Raw genomic sequence first — 25657 nt, 5'->3', positions numbered from 1 at the left:
TCCACTTAGTAGACTATAGACCTTGATCATTAACAGGAGCAGTTGGAGCATAAGTCCTAGTATCAGGATTAGCAAAATGATTTCACCTATTGATCATTAACTTATTTAAAAATGGATTCGGAATCACCCTACTAACTATAATTCAATGATGACGAGATGTAGTACGAGAAGGGACATATCAAGGGTTACATACAGGATTTGTATCAATTGGGTTACAATGAGGAATAATCCTATTTATTACATCAGAAGTATTATTCTTCCTTTCATTTTTCTGAGCTTTCTTTAGAAGAAGACTAGCACCAACAATTGAACTAGGAATATTATGACCTCCAATAGGAATTCAACCTTTTAATCCTATACAAATTCCATTACTTAATGCAGCTATTCTTTTTGCCTCAGGAGTAACAGTAACATGAGCACATCATAGTTTAATAGAATCTAATCATACTCAAACATTACAAAGATTATTTTTCACAGTATTATTAGGATTATATTTCACAATACTTTAAGCATATGAATATTGAGAACCACCTTTCACAATTGCAGACACAGTTTATGGATCAACATTCTTTGTTGCAACAGGATTCCATGGTCTCCACGTAATTATTGGAACAATCTTTTTATCAACATGTCTACTTCGACACTCAATAAATCAATTCTCACCAAGACACCACTTTGGATTTGAAGCAGCAGCATGATACTGACACTTTGTAGATGTAGTATGATTATTCTTATGCATCTCTATTTATTGATGAGGTAGATAATTGTTTTTCTAGTATAAACAGTACATTTGACTTCCAATCAGAAACATTGATATAAATGAAGAAAAACAATCCTAATTCTATCTACGATAGTTTTTATTAGATTTATTATTCCAATAATTGTTATAATGCTTACAACAACATTATCAAAAAAAATTAATCAATGATCAAGAAAAAAGATCCCCATTTGAATGTGGGTTTGATCCAAAAAGATCAGCACGAATACTCTTCCTATGATTCTTCTTAATCGCAGTAATTTTTTTAATTTTTGTTGTAGGAATTGCACTAATTCTTCCAATTGTAATTATTTTCAGAACCTCAGACATTATAATGTGAACAGTAATAACAATATTTTTTATTCTAGTCCTATTAGGTGGACTATACCATGAATGAAATCAAGGAGCCTTACAATGAGCACAATAAAGGGTTGCAGTTAACTATTATATTTGGGTTGCATTCAAAAAGTATTGATATAATCAATCAACCTTAAATAGAATGAGAAGTGAAATATTGCAGTCAGTTTCGACCTGGAAGATTGGTAAATAAAATACCCTTATTATTATTACTTGAAGCCAAAAAGAAGTGTATTACTGTTAATAATACAATTGAACTATTAAGTTCCAATTAAGGAAACGTAAATCCCATATGATAGTTGCTAACTTTTTATATTAGCGGTTAAACTCCGTTAACATTACTAAAATTTATATGGTTTAAATATAACATTACATTTTCACTGTAAAAATAATATAATATATAAAAATAATATATATATATATATTTATAAATACCTAAAAGTAAAAATACCTCCTTAACATCTTCAGTGTCACGCTCTAATTATAACCTATTTAAGTAAACGAAAAATGATATCACTAAAATAAATACTCAAAAAATAAAAGTTAAAAGATAACTCTTGAAATTAGAATTATATCAACACTGAATATATCCAATTAAATAAATAAATAATCTATATAAACCTTGACCACCAAATAATTCACCCCAACAATAATCAAATGATTTAGATGAATAATAACCTAATTTTAAAGGAATATATCTAACAAACTTAGTTGAAAGAAAAGGTATAAACCATATAGAACCAGCAAATCTAACAAAAGAAAGGATACTTAAAGAAAATAAATTATGAGAAAAATCAAACTTAGAAATAAGATAACCCAAATAAGCACCTAAAACAACTACTGTAATAGTTAAAAACTTTAAAAAATAATGTAAAGCAATCACATGAGGAATAGGAAAAATTAACCAAGACAAAAGATTACCACTAAAAACAGCAACAAACAATAAACCAATTATACCAAACGAAATATAATAACCCTTATCATCAAAAGAAAATCTAGAATAAAAATTATTATCACCAGATATTGAATAATAAAACAAACGAAAAGAATAAGAAGCAGTTAAACCAATGGAAAAAAATAAAGGAAAAAAATTAAACAATTAATCCATCTTAAACAAACCATTTCAAGAATCAAGTCCTTTGAATAAAACCTTGCTTAAAAAGGTATTCCACACAAAGACAAACTAGAAACATTAAAACAAACTAAAGTTAAAGGTATAAAATTAACAATTGAGCCCATAAAATGAATATCCTGAGAATCCTTTAAATTATGAATTATTGAACCTGCACACATAAATAATAATGCCTTAATTAAAGCATGAGCTAATAAATGAAAAAATGCAAGTTTTGGATAACCTATAGCCAAAATTCATATTATTAAACCAAGTTGTCTTAAAGTAGAAAGAGCAATAATCTTCTTCAAATCAAATTCAAAATTAGCCCCTAATCCAGCCATAAATATAGTTATACAACCAATTGAAAGTAAAAATCAACCCTAATTATATATATATATTGGAAAACGACTTTCACCGGTATCAATGTAGGGCTGGTCCCATGAATGTACATGTTTGGAAACATTCTGAAACGAAAGCATATGTGTTTTTTAACACAAACTTATGTTTTTTTAAATGGACCTCCTATATTTTTTCTTCAGCAATCCATAGCATGACAAAGCACATACACAATGGTGTTGATAGCATCGCAATATTCCCATTACATTCCGAGATATTAAGACGCGAAGTTGACGCTTGAAACACCCGACATGGACTGCTAGCGCACGTCCTGAGGCTCAGGCGTGAACCCCATGCTGCCTGTAATAGCGATGTGATTGACATGCGTAAACAAACTTCCATACTTATCAAGAGGTCCGAAATGAATAATACGGTCTGCTGCCATCCTACATTAACGTCGTAGATTCCAGCAGGTATTTATCCCATATCTGTGTAGCGCAACGTTAGTCACAAAGTTAACTTCGCTTATCGTTAATCTGTTACTAAAAAGGTGATGCCGTTCAATGTTAAAACCTTACTTTACTGTACATCTAGCGCAAGTGACAGTTAATCATTCACTCGTAATAGTAATATTCATGCTGATGGTTTTAGTGAAATGAGCAAGTGGACTATAAATTTTACCGTTGTTTAGGTAAATATGTTTTGATTTGGAAAGTTCAGATAGGTCATAGAAGATGAATGCAAACATGTTTAACCAATTAGTTTTATTATCAAGTAATAATCAATGTTATGTTTATCTAATGCGTTAAATGACAAATTGTTGCATACAAATGTTTCTTAACATCAATGGGTAAAATGGCCCTTTGTAGAAACTTCCACTGTGATACCAGCACTACTAACTAAACATAGCGTTAACATCTAATGCTCAAAGTGATGCCCATTGGCTTGCATACAGTCACTCTGCGGATGAAGGATGCCCTACTTTGTGCTACTGTTTCCTCTTTGATGGCTGTACAAGCATCAATAATGCATTGCTTCATGTCCTCTGGTGTTGTTGGTTCATGTTGGTAAACAGCATCCTTCACTGCTCCCCGAAGAAAATAATCCAGCTGTGTAAGGTCTGGAGATCGGGCAGGCCACCTAACTGGGCCACCTCGTCAAATCCACCTACCAGTGAACTTACGGTTCAGGAGTCAGCGTGCTCGAAAGGCGTTATGTGCAGGGCATCTGTCATGCTGATACCGCATGACCATTCTCCAGTTCAGAGGTACGGTGTCCAAGAGAACAGGAAGGTTGTGTCGTATAAATCTGGAGTAGTGTCTACCATTTTGGATGCCATTTATAAAGAAAGGTCCGATAATGGTATCTCCAATAATCCCATACCAAACATTAACTTTCCAAGGACGTTGATGCTCTACCTGACGGAGCCAGTTTGGATTGTCTGCGGACCAATAATGCATATTCCTCATATTGACAATTCCTCTGTTGGAGAATGATGCCTCGTCGGTAAAGAGAACATCTGCAAAAAAATTTGGATTAGTAACAAGTTTTTGCTGAGCCCACTGACAAAATGTTACCCTATTGCGGAAGTCATTTCCATGAAGATCCTGGTGTAAATGAACATGGTAAGGATGAAATTTATGACGATTAAGAATACGCTGTGCACTAGATTTCGACACACCAACTTCACGTTCAATTTGATGTGTGCTGATTTGAGGATTCACGGCTATGGTAGCGAGCATAGCAACTTCAGCACGTTCAACTGTGCATGTCTAGGACGATGTCGCGGTCTTGGATTTAAGCTTCCCGTTTCACGTAGACAAGGTGTGAGACGACCAAACATCCGGCGCGAAGGCGATGGCTTGTCAGGGAATCGTCTTCTGTACAGTCGTTTTGCCTGAACAGCATTTCGTCCACCTACAACAGGGTACCGTACATGTTTGGAGAGTAGGGTAGACAACAGACATATTAACTTAATAATCATAATGTTCGCTAACAGTACTATCAACAAACAAGCAATCGCATAACGTATTTCCCGTCAATGTACATTCTTCATAATTCAGCAGCATTTCTACCGTATCTTCATTTGTGTACATTATACTGTACAGTAAAGGTTCCACAATACAACGTTTATTACCAATGTGTACTACCTCCGTGCCGTCACTAGATTACTATGATGCACGACTACACTGGCAAGCGGTGTACTGCACGCCAAAGCAACAACAAATGGGATGCTCGGAGGGTGGTGAAGCACAGGAGTTTGCATGGGTCGCTAATCATAAACAAGGCGAAGTGGTAAGTGTGGCAGTAGTGGAAACTACGTTGGACACTTGACTAGGTAGAGCCCGGCCCTGCGCGACAGGCACAATGGGTCATATAACGCATTACATAAACCTTATTTTGGGTGAGCAAGACAAATAAGAGAACCTGACGGGTGTACACCGATCGGTACTGGTTCATATTGTGTACGTAGATACGTAAAACGTGCAAGAGGGAAACCATTATGTGCTTATGAGAGTTGATGGCAACAGACCGTATTATTCATTTCGGACCTCTTGATAAGTATGGAGGTGTGATTACACATATCAATCACATCGCGATTACGGGCAGCATGGGGTTCACGCCTGAGCCTCAGGACGTGCGCTAGCAGCGCATGTCTTTTGTTTTAAGCGTCAACTTCGCGTCTCCATATCTCGGGATGTAATGGGAATATTGCGATGCAATCAAAGACATTGTGTATGTGCTTTCTCATGCTATGGATTGCTGAAGATAAAATATAGGAGGTCCATTTGAAAAAACATAAGTTTGTGTTAAAGAATGTTTCCAAATATGTACATTCATGGGCCCCAGCCCTACATTGATACCGGTGAAAGTCGTTTTCCAATACCTTTTATTGTTCCAGAGATATTTTGGGTGGACAAGATAGCTGTTTGTGTGTGTGTGTGTGTGTGTGTGTGTGTGTGTGTGTGTGTGTGTGTGTGTGTGTGTGTGTGCGCATGTAATGACCATATCATGTCTACATATGCAGAGTTTGCAGGTATGCACAGAGAGCAGTGTTTGATAGAGAGTAGTAGATGGATAATAGTTGCCCGTGTAAGGGATCTCATTCTCCTGCATAGACCTTACAAACCCATATTTTCATGCCACACTCTCCAGGACCGGCAATATAATATTGATCTGTCTAGATTAATGTGATTACAGATTAACAAGCCTCTGAAGCTATTAAAGCTATTTTTGTATAAATTAGTTAATATTAACTATAATCTATTTGTAATTTTGTGTGTTGCAAGAGTAAACAAAAAATTGTGATTTTATGTGTGTTGCAAGTGATGATTGCATGGCATAGACGTATTGTCCATAAATTTGTTGGGTTATGATTGCTATTATTTCAGGAGTTAGTAATCTTCACCAAGATGGTGTTTTTCATTGTAAGGAAACACTCTGTGCATAGTTTGAATGGCCCTTAACACATGGATAGTCTAGAGAGGCACCAGAGAAGCACTCTTGACCATTAGAGGAGGACAGTGCCAGTCAACGTTACTTAACTTTGTAGACTATACAAAACTGAGCAAGTGAGCACTTAGATTACCTATGAAAAGCAGAGCCTTCCACGCAGTGCATCATTTTCTCTGAAACCTGAGGTGTTAAATAGCCCCTGCAACAAGAGCTCTGTCTCATTTGGACCAGACTTCTTCTGCTGTCAAGATGTACTTCCCTGGCTGGTACAGTCTCCAGACTACATGGACGTACCAGTGCCATGTAGAGGTAGTGTAACTAATTGCTACAGGTATCAGGAGCTCAATCTAATACTAATGGTGAGTCAGAGAATCATTACACTGCTTTGTTGCCCACTAGTTGTGACAGTCAGGCTATCAGAAGCTATGGTGATCCCTCATAATTATGATCATAACCAGACTACTGATGTGTCCATGCCACTGCAAAGGTAAGTTGCCTTTTCTACTGTGGTGTGGCATCATTAGGACATATCTTTCTCACTCAGCTCGATTACATGTTTTATTTCTTTCTTTTGTAAGTGTTCTCTAATAATTTATGTGTGCAGTTAATCTTGTCCCCCACTCCTGTAATCACCATCTTGTATCCAGGCATTCTGCAACCTATTGCAGTGCCTTTTCATCTCTGTTAGTGATGTAATTTAATTTTTCTCTTTTCACATTATACAATAACATGCTGAAAAGTAATGCCTCTAAATTTTGTACATGAAAACTCTTAAACATTTTTAAATAAAACAAATGTTACTAAGACTCTACATTTTTATTCCTCATGTCCGCACATTTGTAGCCCTCTGTCACTAGAGGGTTCTAAACTACAGAATGTAACACATCAGTGTGTAACATAACTATGCCGGTGTGTGAGGAACAGCATGCTCCAAACGAGTTTTGAATTTGAATAGTTTATCTATACATAGAGCACCCAGTCCTTCAGCAGAACACTGCCAGACTACACACGAGTGCTGCGACAAAACAATCAGATACCTTGGGTTCACTGTCATCAATCTTCCTGCATACAGTCCTTACTTGGCCCCATACGATTTTCGTCTGCTTCCAAAACTTAAAGAACATGTTTGAGGACTTATCTTTGATATTGATGAAGTGGTGCAAGCAGAATAGAATAGAATAGAACAGAATAATTTTATTGTCATTAGGCCATTAAGGCAACAGACAAAGTCATACATATAATATAATTCATGTTGCAATAGATGATGGGTTTGTTATTACAGTGTAATATTACAATTGATGAAATCCTATAAAGTCATACTTATAACACAATGTAATTCCTGTTGCAAAAGAGCAATAGATTTGTTATTACAGTATAATATTACAATTGACAAGGTCATACATGTAATACAATATAATTCATGTTGCAAAAGAACAATAGGTTTGTTATTACATGGTTATATTACGATTGGTGAAATCCTACAAAGTCATACTTATTTTACTATATAATTCCTGTGGATAAGGAGTAATCAGTTTGTTATTACAGTATAATTTTAGAACTGATAAAATCCTTTAAGTCGTAGAATAGGTGGACAACTAACCAGTCATACAGAGCTTGTTTGAATGGTTGCTCTGGTACATCTTGCATAGCTCGTGGAAGTTTATTAAATAATTAGTGCCTCATTAGTTCATAACTGTTTAGTGATTTTGAGAGTCTGTGGAGTGGAGTATAAATACATCTATTAGTCCTAGTGTTGTAGCAGTGTAAATTTTCTCTGCTTTTAGCTTCGGGTAGCTTCTTTTTCGAGTAGATTAAAACAGGAAACAAAGGTTTACAGTGTGCAAATATCATGAGCCTGTAATTACCCGAATAGCTTTCTTCTGCAGTAGAAGGATGTCACGCACAGAACTGGAGTTTCCCCATAAAATGATACCATAGGTTATTGTGCTTTGGAAGAATGAGAGATAGGATATTCTAACATAATTTTTAGGTACAAAATCCATTAGTCACCTTAACAGATAGATTACCCTAGACAACGTACCACTAAGATACTGGGCATGTTGACCCCAAGATAATTTGTCATCCAAATATACCCCTAAAAACTTAACATAACTAGGATCATCAGATGGTAGCTTGTCTTTTAGACTAAATACTATCTGCTGAGTTTTATTTTCACTAAGCAAAAATCCATTTGCTTTAAACCAGTATGACACTTGAGCAATTGTCTCTGTAGCACAAGTTTTAAGGCTGTTGAGGTCTTTACTGCTGTTCAGAAAAGTTGTATCATCTGCATGTAGTACAGTTTTGATTTAATGAATGACGGCAGAGCGTTAATCATTATTAGGAACAGGAAAGGGCACAGTACAGATCCCTGTGGGACATCTACCTTAACGAGTCCTACACTGGCCGATTCTTTTCCAACACAGACAGCTGTTTTGTGTACCATATTTTGTCTTTTTGGAACTTCAGTTTTCAGGACTTGCTCAGTTAGGCCTATGTTGAATTTCTTTGTTGGAATGCAGTCATTAAAGTGTGCAAAAATACTTTAAAAACCTATCAAATAGTATATTTGCTGACAAATTGTTACTTAAGGTATAGCGTGTGTCTCCATAACACTGGTCAAACCGGTCTTTGTCAGCAAGGAAATTAAAAAATCTATGAATTTTTTTTATCTGAGACAGGTGTGGTGATCACAATTTTTGGGACAGGCTTAGATATAGTAGCCTTATCTGGAGGTAACCTACTTGTATAATTTAAGTTTACAGAACTATGATCAGAAAAAGCAAACTCTGACACATCACATGTCTGTGGTTTTGAAATTCACAAAAATATTGTCAAGACATGATTATTCTCTTGTGGGCCTATTATTGACAAGGTGTAAAATGGATTGTCTTACTAGATTTTGAAGTTCAGTGAAACTACATTTGTGTGTTGTTACATCAATAGTTCAATTTAGATCACCACCTATTACAATATCATAATTTATCCATCTAGTTTTGCCAAGTACATGTAACAGTTGGACCAGATTCTTTAGAAATACACTGACGATGCCCTTATGTGATCTGTACAAGGATATTACCAATAACTTAAAAGTGTCTAAAACTGTACCAGCAGCTTCAAGGTTTAGTTCATCACACATAAAATATAGATCCAATCTATTGACTGAACATCTAAGTGACTTGTTAACATAGATTGCTACACCGCCTCTTAAATGCAATTTTCTCCTGTATTATAATTATCAAATTCAACAAATGTTAGGTCACTCTCAGTAGCCGAGTGTTCACTCAAACACAAAATATCAAACCCATTCTCTATTCCAAGATTATTGAGAATAAGTTCCTTATCCCTCACTCCTTGAATGTTAAGATAGAAGATTTTAAAATCAAACCTGTCTTTCCTCACAGATGTACCATTATGGCAAGGGGCTATTAAATCTCCTGCACTATTTGTGTTATGGGCCACTTGTACTTGCTGGCTTCGACTAAAAAATCATTTAGATGGAGAGGAGGAACTGTTTTTCGCTGACCCACAACACTTGACACTGCTACTGTTGTTGAACTCTCTTCCCTTCTTCATGTTCATGTCTTGATCTCGATGACTGTGTTTCCCTTGTGGATAATTCAGATGTTGCTGCAGAATGGATACCTGTACCACTTGCTGCCACCGTTGCTGTTTCTGTTTTCTCTGTTCCTTGCTGTGTTGTTCCATCTGTTGTAGCTGTTAATATGCCTGCTTCTCTCCCAACATGTTCTTCTGTAATCTAAGTTTCTTCAAGTTGTGTTACTGCAGTAACTGGAGTAGCTGGTAAGCAAAATACTTTGCAGCTCTCCTTCACCATCGGCAATGGGGTTGGATTACGTTTCCTACTTCTAGGAGAAACACTGGCCACTAATGCCTTGATCTTCAGGCTGAGTAGCGATTTGCCCGATTTATTTAAATACATTCTATGTGTAGTGAAGTGCTTTCTCAGCAGGTCATCAATATTAAGGAAAAATGCATTTGAAGTGGCCTTGCAGATCTTTTTGTACATCCTGTTTGTTTTTTGGATCTCTCTGTTCACGCAATAAGATTCAATAAGATCATACTCGTGTGGTATGTCTACCACGATCACGTTTTGATTCACTAATGTACATAGCGCATTTCTTAACACACTGTTTGTGACTATTAGTTCATTGTTATCCACATCATTTGCGCCGCCCGTTATTACTATACATTCACTTTGCGACATGCAGTTATAGTTTTTACTGTCTTTTAAAACTTCTGTCAGACCTGCTCCAGGTTTCACAACATTTGTAATAGAGAGATCCTGCTGGAGGCGAAGAGTACCCGCAACTCCTCTCCCGTGGCTGCCAGCAAGCAAAACTGTAGGCCTACTAAAGTTTATTTTCGTCTTTTTATATGCGGCAGTTCCGTTTTTCCGACATTTTGCGTTTACTTCCCACCAATTCAGATAAATAATCTTGGTGTGAGTTGCCGGACTTGTCATTATCAACTTCACAATCTGTAATGAGACACTGAAATCTGTTTCTTAGCGGAACTTTAAAATTGTTTGAAGCCGATTAAGGTTTTGCACACTTCTTTGGTTCATTGTGCTCCTGAAATTGTCTGAGTTCTTTAAGTGAACTGATCATGTTCTCTTGTTGCTCTCAGTTCATTCTTCAGTGTTTCTAGTACTACAACTTCACGATTTGCCCGGTACATTTAAGTTGCGGCCAAACGTCCGTTGCACTTTGTTCCACAGGCACACGAAAGGTTTTCTTGATTTATTTTCGCAAAGCAATGTGAGTGATACAATGTATACATCACCGAAACGTTGTAATACCACTTGACATAATTTTGTCACCTAATATGCACATTTAGACGCTAAATACTCGCAATTTATGGAGCTGTTTACTACCACATCTATACTCACCGCCATCTTAACTGAAAGGGAAGCATCAGTAACATTTAGAGTCTCGGTTGCCACAAATATTTGGCTGTCTCTTTTTAATATGTTGCAATTTCTGAGATTGTTATTATAATGGAACCTAAGAACACTGTTGTTTTATCTAAATACATATGGAGTTTGCTTCTATATTGATGTAAGAATGTGACAATATTCCTTAATCTCTTGCTTCCCAATAAGTTGTCTCTCCAGGTGAGGATGTGGCTCTATCAGCAGAATCAAATATTCCACAGTGATGGTATCAACAAACTGGTATCCCATTGGGAGAAATGTGTTCATCACCAGGGTCACTGTGTAGAGAAATAAATAAGCAGACATGAAGAATAAAGATGTAGAATGTTAATAACATTTGTTTTATTTTTTAAAAAAGCTTTAAGAGTCTTCACATAAAAAAATTTGGAAGCATTACTTTTCAGCATGCCCTTGTACACATTTAAGTCTGTAGTGCAGTATTGTTTCATTAGAGACGTGCTATGCCCTTCTGACCTTAGCACATTCAGTACTATGCCCGTATGCCATATGAGCATCCATGTATTGGCTGTGTGGATGGCACTCGTGTTCCGTACGAGCATAACTTTTCCATTCACTGAAATTTGTTTTCTCCACATGATACATGAATGGTTAGCTGTAGGATAGCCATTCTAGTTCATATTTTCTCCACCAGAACAACACGAGTCTATTTACAAGTGTCTCCTTACTGAAAATGTTATAGGAACATCAGACACCAGCAGTCAGAACTGCCATAACGAACAGAAAGTGTCTACCAACGAGCTGAAAAACAAGGAAGCTGAAGCAATATAATTTTTTTTTCTAGTGCTCTTTTGGAAAAATTAGTGTGATGTATTTTGCCCTTCACAAAATATCAGTGAATCACTAAAGAAATTTTACATGAATTATGAAGCCAAACATTGTCATAGACTATACCATGAATGAGGCTGGTGTAGACTGTGTTAATCATCCTTACAGCTACTACCCACTTGCTAGCAAAACAATGAAATGGTAAAAAAATGTTTTTTTCACATTGTCCTAAAGTCTACTGTGAATGATTTTGTTTTGCACAAGGATGTATCCAAGCAAAAGATATATTCAGTGGAATTTATAAAAAGAAAAGTTAGTACAGTCTTGATAGCTGTAGGAGAAGACATTCTACCACTGCAATCAACACCAGCCTAGAGAGAAATTGGAGTCGCAAGTTTCTAGAAAAGGCACCACCCTCTGTCAATGAATTAAATGCCATGTGCTACTATAACATTTACTATGACAAAGGGAAGAAAGAGACTGGCAAGCAGATAAGACAAGAAAGCAGATGGCAGGGTGAAATGCTGGATTTTGAGTAACACAATGTTTTCAAGAGTACAACTTGGAAGTGAATTATGTATAAAATAATGTAATAATTTTCTGTTATAAAATATGAAATAAATGTCTACCTTTGAAGCAATCTTTTTGTTTTTATTTCTACTTGAAATCTTTGTGAGCAAACGTTAAAACTTTTTTTTTTTTTTGGGGGGGGGGGAGTTTTTTTAATGTTTTTGACAATGCTAATACACCAGGACTGATGCATATAAGCATGCATGTTTCCTGATATATGAAGTGTGGTGTTTAAAATGACACTAGATGTGTGCCTGTAAGATGCTTGATAACTGTGTGATTGTTATTTATAATTTATAGAAAATAGCCATTTTACCTACAAAATCTAAGAGGAGAGATAGCATTGCTGAATTTGTTAGTGTATCATTTTGCTCGATCTAGCCTTCTGTCAGTGTGCAGGCAAGGTCAATCATACCTGTAATAGGACATTAATTCACTGTTTTATTCTTGGTTAGGACAGAGAGGAGAGTGGTGGGTGTTCATTTTCAAGCCACACAGAAGGAAATGCAGTTCCACCATTTCAACTCTCTCTTATTCTACATGATACAAGTGCCTTATAAACATTGGAGACATGTCCATGGTAATGCTATATTGTTCTTAATATTTTAATGGATGAATCAAAAGAATGGAATGTAAAGAAAGGTGAAAGATAACAACTGTGGCATTTTTTTCACACAATTCTAATGAGCAAGTGGCACTTACCTGGAATACCTTTTAATCATCTTCTGTTGTCTAACATACTTCTTGTATTGTTAGAAATTCATTAGCACTTTGTTAGTACACATTAGCCTTACAAACGTCCAGTGCCAATTGTTAGGTATGTAACAACCATCCCAACGGTCATAACATTTTCTCATGTCAAACACTTGTAAATTTTTTATTTGGGCATTTTAAGGCATAAATTATCAGTCCCACAGAGGACTTCTGTAATTTTATGTGTAAATTACCTTTCACAAACTGTGCATGCATGGCATTTGCTTAGTGATGACACTAATGATCACATGTGTTCTGGGAAACCTTGCTATTTGTTTGCAGAAGTATTTATCTTTAAGGTACTATATTTAAACATGTTCACTGGACAAGATGGTCAATTTGGGTGTAGAATATCCATAAATTAATTGCATAAATCTTTATTTGCAATTATAAAATAGTCATTTTGCTTCATTCTGTCAGAACAGTACATTATTACACAAGTTTCTGGAAGTCACACTTACGTAAGTTTCACAAGTACATACTGTTCATTAATACATCAATGGCACAAATTGCAAAGTATGACAAACTTTACAAAGTCTGTATTATTCAGGTACTTGTTGCTTATACAATATAATTCACAAGAGTGTCACATTAATAGCTACAAGTGGAAAATGAGCCATATTCACAGTGGGTGTGAAGACCTGTATAACCAAAAACTGAAGAAGGATGTACATTCCACTTCCACTTCTTGGTATGTCACTTTAAAATATGTAAAACAAATAACTTTTTATTATCAATACATAAAATTTTCTAAGTTTATGTAACAAACGATTAATTACTCTAGTCACTATCTGTAGGTACTTCACATACTTGTCAATAATGATTAGGCCTACCTCTTATATAGAAAATCACCAACGCTATTCAAATAATCATTAAGTAGTATTAAATTATCCGGAAATAGAATTTTGGATAGATTTTCAAGTTTTTAAAACATGATATCATTCCCAACAATCTTCAAAAGTATATATATTTTTGAAATTTTTACTCAGCATTTTAACCTGTGTTTTATTTCCTTAGCACTAGTATAGCTTTTCTCTTTCCATTCTTAGACTGACAGTTTTCTTCATTTACAACAGTGTGTTGCCCACATTATTAATTCCATGTTCTATACCATTGCACTATCTCTTTGAGGTGTTTATTTTCTTTTCTCTATCATCCTTAATATTATTGTCAATACTCTTACAGTACTTTTCTGAGTGATACATCACATTATAGCTTATTCAGTTACGTTATTATATTATTTATAACTAATCAGTTTTGTTCTATGTTTTCTTTGGCAAATAAATTTATCTCTGCATCATCCTTCGTAGTGAAACTTAGTTCTCTGACATACAACTAATGTTCCAGTGTAGTGCATGCATCTGTCAAACAAAAATTGATATTACAGCATCCGGTTCGGTATTTTGCTGTTTTACACATCACATAAATGTTTCCTTTTTTATTGTCTTTCTTGGAACACAAAGTCGACAGGTCCTGATGGATTCAAAAGGAATTCAAACTTTAGATTCAGTTCACCTTTAAATGTAAGGTGAAAATCTCTTGCAACCTGAAAAATATTTGCAAAAATTAAATAATAAATACTATTTTCATGTGGTAAATTATTAATCAGAAAATAAAGGACAGTGGTACCCTTCTGAGAGTACAGTAAACCTGCAGAAAAATTACACTGAGGAGGTTAGAGATGTAGGGACTTCAAAACATAAATCACTCACAGTATACAACTCTACTGAATATGGCAGTTTTGCAATTCGATGGAGATATCTTATCTTGGAATGTCTTTTAATAATTTATCTCTACAATAAGTATATTTTCTGATGATTATTTATTTATTATTGTGTTACTAGTATTATCAGCATTTAAGTACCAGTCTGACCTTAGCATTGGGAAGAAAATTTTATTACTAAACTTAATGGAGTCTTTGAGTCAGGGTGGTAACAGAGTTTGCCTAGAATTAGAGCTTTATAGAAAATGAGTGTACATGGAAAATCTCTGATTCAGGAATGAAGAATAGTTTCATTGTAATCCAGAAACCAGTAATAATTCTTCACACTGCCTGATGCAATGTATTTTCCATTTACAACCATGCCTTTGGTCTGAAAGGGTGAATAAGGCAGATTTGGAATGAAATACATGTCAAACACAGCTACAGAGTTTCAAACAAGGAAATATTGACTTCCATACTGATTAACTGCTTAATATGAGGTTCATTTGTATGTAGAAAAGTATATGATACACAAACTCTTTAATCAAATAGAGGATTGCTAGTAACTCAATGCTGAAATTATGACAGTTGATGACAGATCCCACTTCAGACTTTCAACTAAAAATCATATACTATGTGATCAAAACTATCCAGAGTCACCCAAAAACACACATTTTTCATTTTAGGTGCATTGTGCTGCCACCTACTGCCAGGTACTCCATATCAGAGGCCTCAGCAGCTCTGCATATCTCACAGACTTCGAACGTTGTCAGGTGATTGGGTGTCACTTGTGTCATACGTCTGTACACGAGATTTCCACACCTCTAAACATCCCTAGGTCCATGGTTTCCAACGTGATAGTGATATGGAAACGTGAAGGGACATGTAAAGCACAAAAGCGTACTGACTGACCTCACCTGTTGACTGACAGAGATCGCCGATAGTTGAAGAAGGTCGTAATGTGTAATAGGCAGACATCTATCCATACGGTCACATAGGAATTCCAAACTGCATCAGGATCTTCTGCAAGTACTATGACAGTTAAGTGGGAGGTGAGAAAACTTGGATTTCATTGTGAAGCAGCTACTCATAAGCCACACATCATGCGGGTCTCTCGCTTCGTATAAGGAACGTAAACACCGGATGGTTGAAGAGTGGAAAAACATTGTGTGGACTTGTGCATCATGATACACAATGTAGCGATTCTATGGCAGGGTGTGCGTATGGCGAATGCCCAGTGAACGTCATCTGCAAGCGTGTGTAGTGTGAACAGTAAAATTCGGAGGCAGTGGTGTTATGGTGTGGTTGTGTTTTTCATGGAGGGGGCTTGCACGCCTTGTTGTTTTGCATGGCACTATCACAGCACAGGCCTATATTTATGTTCTAAGCACTTTCTTGCTTCCCATTGCTGAAGAGCAATTCAGGGATGGTGACTGCATCTTTCAACATGATCGAGCACCAGTTCATACTGCACAGCCTATGACAGAGTAGTTACATAACAATAGCATCCCTGTAATGGACTAGCCTGCACAGAGTGCTGACCTGAATCCTATAGAACAGTGGTTCCCAACAGATGGTCCGCAGACCCCCAGGGGTCCGCGAGGTAAGTCAGAGGGGTCCACGAGATGCTATTAGAATAAAAAAATACATTAAATATATTTCATATGATAATAGATTTTTTGTTTTGGCTGCTTTCTGTATGAGTAGAGCTTTAGCGAACACTAATGTTTGCGTCTAGCATCTTCCTAGAGCCAACTGACACTAGCGCACTATAGAGCAAAACTATTATAAGATAGAGGCAAATAGTTCTGCTGTATGCCGTTAGACTGCATGCGCTGCCTCTTTGCAGCTGTCAACTGACAATCATGAAACTTCCTGGCAGATTAAAACTGTGTGCCAGACCGAGACTTGAACTTGGGACCTTTGCCTGGCAAGTGCTGTATGGAAGGTAGGAGGTGAGGTACTAGCAGAATTGAAGCTGTGAGGACGGGGAGTGAGTCTTGCTTGGGAAGCTCAGATGGTAGAGCACTTGCCCACGAAAGGTAAAGGTCCCGAGATTGAGTCTCGGTCCGGCAGACAGTTTTAGTCTGTCAGGAAGTTTCATATCAGCGCACACTCCTCTGCAGAGCAAAAATCTCATTCTGGAAACTGACGTCACTTTACACAGAAACTCACATTTCATATGACAATTGGCCATTGTTAATTTCTTGCCAGTGCTTTCACAGACCGTGTTGTCTACATATTCAATATTCAGTATTAAAACAGTAGTGTTTGTAAAGTGTTGTTTTTTGCGGAAGCTACAGTTCACGTAGCTAAAAATGGACCATTGGTTAAAAAGTGGTTCGTTAAAACAAGAAAGGCCTACAGATGAAGAGGAAGATAATCTATCTGATCAGTGTTAAGTGTACTGGAAAAATTTGAAAATATAACTCTGAGTACTTGGAAATACATTCACTGAACCTGAGCAACAGCCTAAACCACAATGTGTATTTTGCTATGAAACCAGCAAAACTCCAGTGTCATATTGAAACAAGGCACCCAGAGTGCAAAAGTAAGTCATTAGCTTTTTTCAAAAATAAATTAGGAGAGTTGAAAACATCTTGCAAAACAATTACCAAAGACTGTGGTGCCAATGTAAATGAAAATGCAAACCCTTGCATCTTACGAGGTGGCTCAGCTTGTTGCTAAATGTGGGAAAAACCACACAATTGCTGAGGAACTTATACTGCTATCAGCAATAATACTTTGCAAGACAATGTTAGGTGACGCAGCTCCTAAGGTAATAGGAATTGTCCTGGCCTCAATTAATACTGGTCAGAGACGAATTACTGATATGGCAGTTAGCATCGAAGAAACATTGCTGGCTAGACTTTGCATGAGTGACATGTACGCTCTACAATTAGATGAAAGCACAGGCATATCTAAAAAAGCTATAATGTTGGTTTTTGCATGATTTTTATGGCAGGACCAAGTGTTTGAATATTTTCTTTTTTGATGCGAACTACTGCATACAACAGCAGACGATATATTTCCTGCATTAAATAATTATCTCAATGAACACGATGTAACCTGGAAAAAATGTGTATGCTTGTCAACGGATGGAGCAAAGTTAATGGCTGGCAAAAATACAGGACTTCTAGCTTGTATCAAAGCAGTAGCCCCTGAGGTGAAATGGAATCACTGTTGTATCCTTCATGAAGCCTTAGTGGCCAAAAGATTGCCTGAACCTTTGCAAAACATACTTAATGAAGTAGTTCAAATCATCAACTACATTAAAACTCAACATATGCAATCCAGATTATTTTCTTTGTTGTGTAAAGAGATCAGCAGTAAGGATGAGCAACTTCTTATTCATACAGAAGTAAGATGGCTTTCTCGACATAGGATCTTGTCAAGATTTTTTGAACTTAGAGATGAGGTTCACGTCTTCCTTCTTGACACAAAGTAAGCGGATTTTCTCACTAACTTCTCTTTGTTTTGCTCAGTTGCATACTTAGCTGATGTGTTTGAACACTTGAATGTGTTGAACTTGAGTTTAAAAGGAAAAAATGTAGACATGTTCAAAGTTGAGGATAAGATTAGTGCCATGGTCAAAAAGTGTCAGATCTGGGCATCAAGGATAGAAAACTAACTAACATTTCTACTTTAAAACAATTTTTGGACTCATCAGAGGAGAGTTTGCCTGACCAGATCAAGATCAATGTAGCCGAGCATCTACGCAACCTAGCCACCACTTTTAGAGAGTATTTCCCTGAACCTGACCCTGATGACAGATGGATTCGAAATCCCTTCAGCTGTGAAGAAATAGACAAAATCCAAGGCCTCACTGAAGATGAGCAAGATCAACTTGTGGATCTGTCAAGCTGTGGTACGATGATAAACATTTTCATAGGTGATAAAATTACAGACTTCTGGGCATCAGCACTCAAGGACTACAAGAAACTTGGAGATAAGGGAATGAAAAACATCCTTCTATTTGCAACCATATATCGGTGTGAGCAAGCATTTTCTTCCATGTGTTTCATGAAAAACAAATATAGGAATCGCCTGACATGCAGTCGGATTTCAGAGTGAAAGTTTCAAGTTTGGAACCTAATATTTCAGAAATAATGGACTCAAAGGTCAGACTGAACTCATCTCATCAAGGACTGGAAATTAAAACTAACTGTATACTGATGATGTACTCCTTTGTAACTGCATTTTTCAAATAAATAATACCGTGTATGAAATTAGTGTTTTCTTATTTTTCACACATGTCTACATGTCTACATGTCTACTTGAAAGACCAATATACTCAGTTTTAATTTTTTCCTGCAATTTTCAGTTCATACCCAATTTTATTCTTTTTAAGGAGTTTGTCATACTAAACAGCAGTAATGAAAAACTTAGCTATAACAAAGATGGCTAAATTGAAAAAACTTTTAAGCTCAGTACTTTTTCAATAATGAATATGTCAATGTTTTTTCAAACTCCAAAAATAGAACTTGTATAAAAAGGCTCTTACTTTGGCTTTTTTAGGCACTTGATACTGTGATATGATAAGGTACCAATCATGCTCCATGAGGGGATCCACGAGAAAATTTTGTTGGGAACCCCTGCTATAGAACACTTTTGGAATGTTTTGGAATGCTGACTTTGTGCCAGGCCTCACCGACTGACATTAATACCTCTCCTCAGTGCACAACTCCATGAATAATGAGTTGCCATTCCCTAAGAAACCTTCCAGCACCTCACTGAACATATGCCTGCGAGAGTGGAAGCTGTCATCAAGGTTAAAAGTGGGCCAACGCCATATTGAATCCCAAAATTACTGATGGAGGGTACCATGAACTTGTAAATAATTTTCAGCCAGGTTTCTGGATACTTTTGATCACATGGTGTATTACAAAGTGGGTTCTAAGAAAACTGATATTCAAATATCTAAGTGACTTCACATGATAGTCTGTATTTAACTGTGCAGGAACCATGGACGTGTTGTGACATGCTACCCCTACAGAGAAGTAGTGTTTTATTAAATTGTAAAGAAATCTGACAATAACCTTGTAGAAAGATAAAAATTTAAACTTTGATCACCAATATTTATAATTGTGTTATTCACTGAGGGTGCTTGAAAGCTATGCAGGAATGTAGAGTTTACCTTTTTCATCTAAATAAAGAATATTTGCACCAAAAATATTTTTCTAAACAAGCCACGTGTAAAAATAAGACGAGTTCCAACACTCTGTTATGAGAAATCTTTTGTAGTTTTATTTATTTATTTATTTTTTGATTCAAATGTTCAGTAATTTTTTTAATGCTTTGATAATATCAGCTGTTCTGCACCCTCAGTAAACACTATAGAGACACTTACTAGACATTTTCTTTAACAATTACAACAATACATAAATATAAAGAAGAAAATTTTATTATTTACCATTTTTGTATTTGATAAATATATGGTTTGCATGATAAATGTTACAAAGTTGACTACGTGATTGTTTCATGGCATTAATAATGCAGGTAATAATATGTATGAGATGAAGTAAAAATGTTGCACTTAAGTTTATATCTTGTGAATCAAAAAGTAGGCGTAATTATCACAAATACATATATATATAGATTTACAACACCTACAGTTAGATAATAACTTGTTCTTTTCATCTTCAGATACAACATGCCTTTCCCATACATTCAGGAATTATAGTAATGTAATCAGTTTATGGATTACACTTCAAAATTTCCAGTATTTCCTGTTATTGTGGTATGAGCAAAATAAAACAGTTTAATCTTGTATATTTCTGATCTTACCTTTGCAAGGAACACTTCAAGAACCATTTCTGTAAACCTTTTCCCAGGACATATTCTTGTGCCAGAACCAAATGGTATGAGGAGTTCAGGACTGTGGTTTGTGAAACACAGTTTTTCTCGCTCTTCAGGAATCCACCTTTCAGGATGGAATTCCTTAGCTTTAGTGAAATTTTTCTCTTCAAGGCCTGCCAGCCATGTGTGACATAGGACAACACACTGAAATGTAAACAGATTAATTTTCATTGCATGGATTTTGTTAGGTGCCGGTAAACGTTTAGAAATTACAATTTTTATATAAGGCATTTTTAAGATCCACTTATCATGAAGTACAGTTTCAATTAATAGTACAGAGATAAATTTTACTTTTAATTGATATTCGTGTATAATGAGAAAAGAAAGGTACAAGTGATGAGAATTACCCCAGCTGGTAGGGAGTAGCCACTAAGTTCCAGTTCATTTTCCAGTATACGGGCAAGACATATAGCAGCAGGCAGCACTCTGAAACAAACATAGAACTTTTTAACCTGATGAAGATATAATAATACATTTAATAACCTCTGATAGTCATTTATAGCTATGGGTACCAAGATGTGGATTCTTTATTTATGGAAAGTGTAGACATCTTGGAAAAGGGAAAACATCAACATTTAGTTTATGAGAGCGAAGGAACTTTCTAACTTGAACACAAGAAAATACTTTGTTTACATGATTATGCGATTACAACAGTTTTAAAAAGAGAATGAGGTGGTAAACTGACACCACACATATGTTACAAAATACAGTATTATACATAAATATATGAAATGAAGTTTTAATTGAAATTGCTGTCTTGTGATATATTGTAACGTTCCTGCCTCCAATACTCAAGGAAGATGTAACATGTGTTATCTGAATTATGTAAAAAGTTTTGTGAAATCAGTTACAAGAGTTGCACCTAAGGCAAAACAGTTTTTCATATGTTCATGTACTTTAGATAGCTATTACTAATTTCATAATTACCTGAAAGATTCTGATATGACTGCACGCAAGTACTTTGCATTTCGAAGGTTTTCACTGGTCACTGGAGCGCCATGAGGCACTAGGACAGAGATTTCTTCATGCAAACGACTCTGTACAGATGGATTCTTCGCCAAGTTATACAACAGAAAAGTGAGTGAGCTCCCAAGCTGAAAGAGGAAAAAATGTATAAAAACAAAAAATGGAAATGGCAGTACAGCAAAAAGTGCAACAGTCAATAGATATTTTCAAACATCAGCAAATTAATATACAAAAAAAGAGTTGTATTTGAACAGCGCATGACAGCTAGCCCAGCAGGAACTCTGATCATTAGATTACCTCCACATTCTCTTTGTCTCTGAACTTCATACCTGAAAGCTACAGGTGTGTGTTGCTCATTATCTGGAAGAAACAAACTTAATACACTATGACCACAATTTCACACATAGATTTTCACCAACACCCTATCAAAAGAGAGCACTACCTTATTCAGAATAATGGCTTACTGTGATGAACCATTATTTCAGTTGTTTCCATTATTCAGAATGAGTGTCACATTTGTCTCAGGTAGACCCACATGCATACCACTTGTCCTCTGAGTTACAGAAGGAAGGGAGGGGGTGATGGAAATATATAAAAAAGTGGGTCTATTTTCTCTGTGGCCTCTTTTGTTTTCACTGATCTTTCACCATCATTCAGTTGACTTTGAGGGTCTAGTAGCATAGTAGATATTAAAACAGATAGGAATGTTTTAAAAAAGAGGTATCAGAGAAGCTGAGTACTCAAAGACCTTTAAAATTGTTAAAAATTTGTAAGAGGGACAAATTTATTTGTTATACATGTTCACGACTCAGTTCTGGAGTGCTAATTTATTTTCTTTGGTTCTCATGACACTTTGCTGTGTGAATTTTTTTGCAGCCCAATATGTTTCTATTCTGTTGCAAGCACCCATTCTTTTCCAATGTGTTGTGGGTGTAACTGTGTAGCAAATAAAATACAAGCTCATCACGTTCGATGTATTATTTCTCAACCAAGAAATAATCAGTCTGAACAGGTTACGGGCCCAGAAACACAAGACAAATAATATTTTTGTGGAAATTTATAATTAACATGGAATAATAAATAAAATATGATTGAACCATGTGCGGTTGGTTTTCTGGCCATCTGTGAAAACAAAAATAACTTAACCTCAAGATGGAAAGTGAGATTTTCCATATAAATAAACTCAATGATGATGATGTTTGGTTTGTCGGGATCTCAACTGCCTGGTCATCAGCACCCGTCTATTGGTGATGGAAAACACGTTTCTGCTCTTGGATCTGAGGACATTAATATTCTGGCCTACACTAGGATGGACATCATTAAGGCTTTGTACATTCCTGAGTTAACCTACAGTCTGTTCTGCTTTGGTTCAGTTCTCAACAAAGCTATGACACATCGGTCTGACAATAGAACATGTAAATTTTTAAAAGATGAAAGTGTTGTTGCTATGAGAGGCAGACATGACAAACTATTAAAAACAAAATTTAAGGTTGTTTCAGATCATGAGTTTTGTGCAAATGTTGCTGCTTGTGAACCTTTTTTGGTGGCACAAAATGATGGCCCATCAGAATATCATGCAAGTTAAACAATTTTTGTCAAGTGCCAACATAAATTTTCAAGATCAGAAGTTTCAGTGTGAGGACTGCATTATCGGTGAAATGTGTAAACTATCATTTCCATCCAGTGATTCAAAATCAAAAGAAATACGCGAGCTAGTACATGCAGATTTGAGTGGTGAAATCAAAGAAGTCTCTGTGGGTGGTGCAAAATATTTCTTGATGTTGAGAGGTGACTATAGTCAGTGGAGAAGAGTGTACTTCATCAAGAATAAATTGGCTCCTTCTTTAAACTGAATGAGAAACATTTGTGCAGGAGCATAAAGATGTTAGGGACAGATAATGGATTAGAGTTTTTCAGTTAAGAGGTTAACAGTCCAACTAGCCAGCTTGGCATTTTGCACCGGAAATCATTGCCATACAGTCCACAATAACACAGAGTCACTGAAAGGGAAAATAGAACTGTCACTGAATTAGCCATGACTTGTATGCAAGAAAGTAGACTGCCAACTGAAATGTGGGCAGAAGTGTGAATTATGCATTATTCACACTCAACTCGACTGGAAGAAGTAAAGAAAGGGCAGTTGTGCCATGTGAGCTATGGCTAGGGAAGAAACCAAGCTTTTGGTGAAGAAATTTATGTCCATTTTCCTAAAGAGCAGAAGCAAAAATGGGACGCAAAGGCTGAAAAGAGGTATTTTATTGGTTATGGTCAAAACACAAAAAGCTTATCATGTGTGATTTCCACAATGGTAACAAATAAAACTCAACAGAGATGTTACTTTTACAGTGAAACTCTTTAAGGACAATTGAAGCATGTATGAAATGTCAACACCAAGAGCAGTGGACTTTTTCCTACCCAAAAATAAGTTATCATCTGTAGAAAACAGCCTTCAGAATATGAAGCAGGATCCGACAGAAATGTGTGAGGTGAGAGACAATGATGCGCCTTCTGATGATAAGTGAACTGGAGGCATTAACTGATGTAGCAGTTAAACCTGATAGGAAACATCAGTTAAGAGATTCTAGATGATTAAGATTGCCAGCAAGAGATGAGAATCACATATCTGTTGTAGATATTTTTGAACCACAGATATATGATGAAGCAGTTATATGAGATGAGGCAGAAAAATAGAAAGATTCAATGAATGATGAAAAATGCAGATTATCATCATCAGATGTGCATTGATATGCATAAAGGAGGCACAAGGATACATCAAGTATTTCAAATAGACAAGCTGTGGGTAGTCTGATGAATCTGCTAACAGAAACATTGCCAGACATTACTTTTACAATCAACAGTGCTAGTCAGCATCTTGAATCATGAAAATATGTTGTACTGCTGTAAACAGGATCCTGAAATATGTTAAAGGCACTGTGGACCTTATTTTCATTCAAAGCAGGAAAATCTCCTTCATGCCTACAGTGACGCAGACTATACTGGTGATGTGGAAACTAGAAGATCCACGACTGGTATGTCATGTAAGCTTGATGAATCCACTATCACATGGGGTTCAATGACACAGAGACTGTTAGTGTTTTCTACAAATGAGGCTGAATACATCGAAGCCAGTCAAACAGAAAGAGAAATTGCTTGGGTGAAAAGTTTTCTCATTGACTTGGTCTTGTTCAAAAAAATTATGTAACTTTGAAAACTGACCATGTAAGTGGAGTGAAACTTACTGAAAATCCAGGTTTCACCAGTGTAGTAAGCATATTGATGTATATTATCATTTTGTGCACAATAAGTACAAGGAGAATGAGTCTATACTGGAGCATTTTCCATCCAAGAACCACCAGGCTGGGATTACTAACCAAGCCATTACCAAAGGTGACACTTCACATGCAGATGAAGATGCTGAACATCCAAAGCATTCAGGAGATTCTTGAGAAACTTTTAACTTAATAATAAATCTGAATCCTCTTTAAGTGTGAGTGTTAAATATGTGTAAAAATAACAAATTTATTTGTTATGTATGTCAGAAACTCCGTTCTGGAGTGCTACATTACTTTCTTTGGTTCTTACGACTCTTTGCTGTGTGCATTTTCTTTGCAGCCCAAAGTCTTTCTTTTCTGTTACAAGTATTGGAACTTTTCCAGTGTATTGTGTGTGTAAACATGCAGTAAATAAAATACAAGTTCATCATGCTCAATGTATTATTTGTTAGCCAAGACAAGACCTGTCCCAAGAGAAATAAAATGAAAGACTATCAGCAGTGTAAGATGGGTTTGAGTATTGGACAGACACAGATATTAAATTGTCAATTACATGGACACTCAAGAAATCAACTTCTGTTTGCATCCTGCCAATCATGGAAAATGAGAGACAGAGAACTAGTAGACACTAGACATGAAATTTGTGGAATTTATGGAGGGACTGTTATGAGTAATAGCACTACGTAACGATACTGCGATTAGTTCCGTGGTGGACAAATGAGATCAGCCCTGGATCTAATGTACATTTCCGAACTGTGATAAGAACTTGATA

At 36.1% G+C, this 25657-nt stretch overlaps 1 protein-coding gene across 2 annotated transcripts in view; it reads right to left on the bottom strand.

Moving 5' to 3' along the window:
* Nucleotides 1–13447: 13447 nt before the first annotated feature.
* Nucleotides 13448–25657, bottom strand: part of LOC126299150 (ecdysone 20-monooxygenase) — a 303859-nt gene continuing 291649 nt past the window's right edge. For both annotated transcript variants that reach the window (XM_049990918.1, XM_049990919.1), the window contains exons 9-12: nucleotides 21575–21741; nucleotides 20995–21073; nucleotides 20576–20791; nucleotides 13448–14632 (exon numbers count right to left, since the gene is read on the bottom strand). In XM_049990918.1, the coding sequence (XP_049846875.1) occupies nucleotides 14525–14632; nucleotides 20576–20791; nucleotides 20995–21073; nucleotides 21575–21741 (570 nt within the window). In that variant the 3' untranslated portion in view covers nucleotides 13448–14524. The remainder of the gene's footprint in view (nucleotides 14633–20575; nucleotides 20792–20994; nucleotides 21074–21574; nucleotides 21742–25657) is intronic.

This window comes from Schistocerca gregaria, chromosome X (genome assembly GCF_023897955.1).
Source record: "Schistocerca gregaria isolate iqSchGreg1 chromosome X, iqSchGreg1.2, whole genome shotgun sequence".
NCBI classification, from domain to species: domain Eukaryota; kingdom Metazoa; phylum Arthropoda; class Insecta; order Orthoptera; family Acrididae; genus Schistocerca; species Schistocerca gregaria.
Note: the sequence above shows the minus strand (reverse complement) of the source record. Positions and strands in the feature narration are given on the sequence as shown.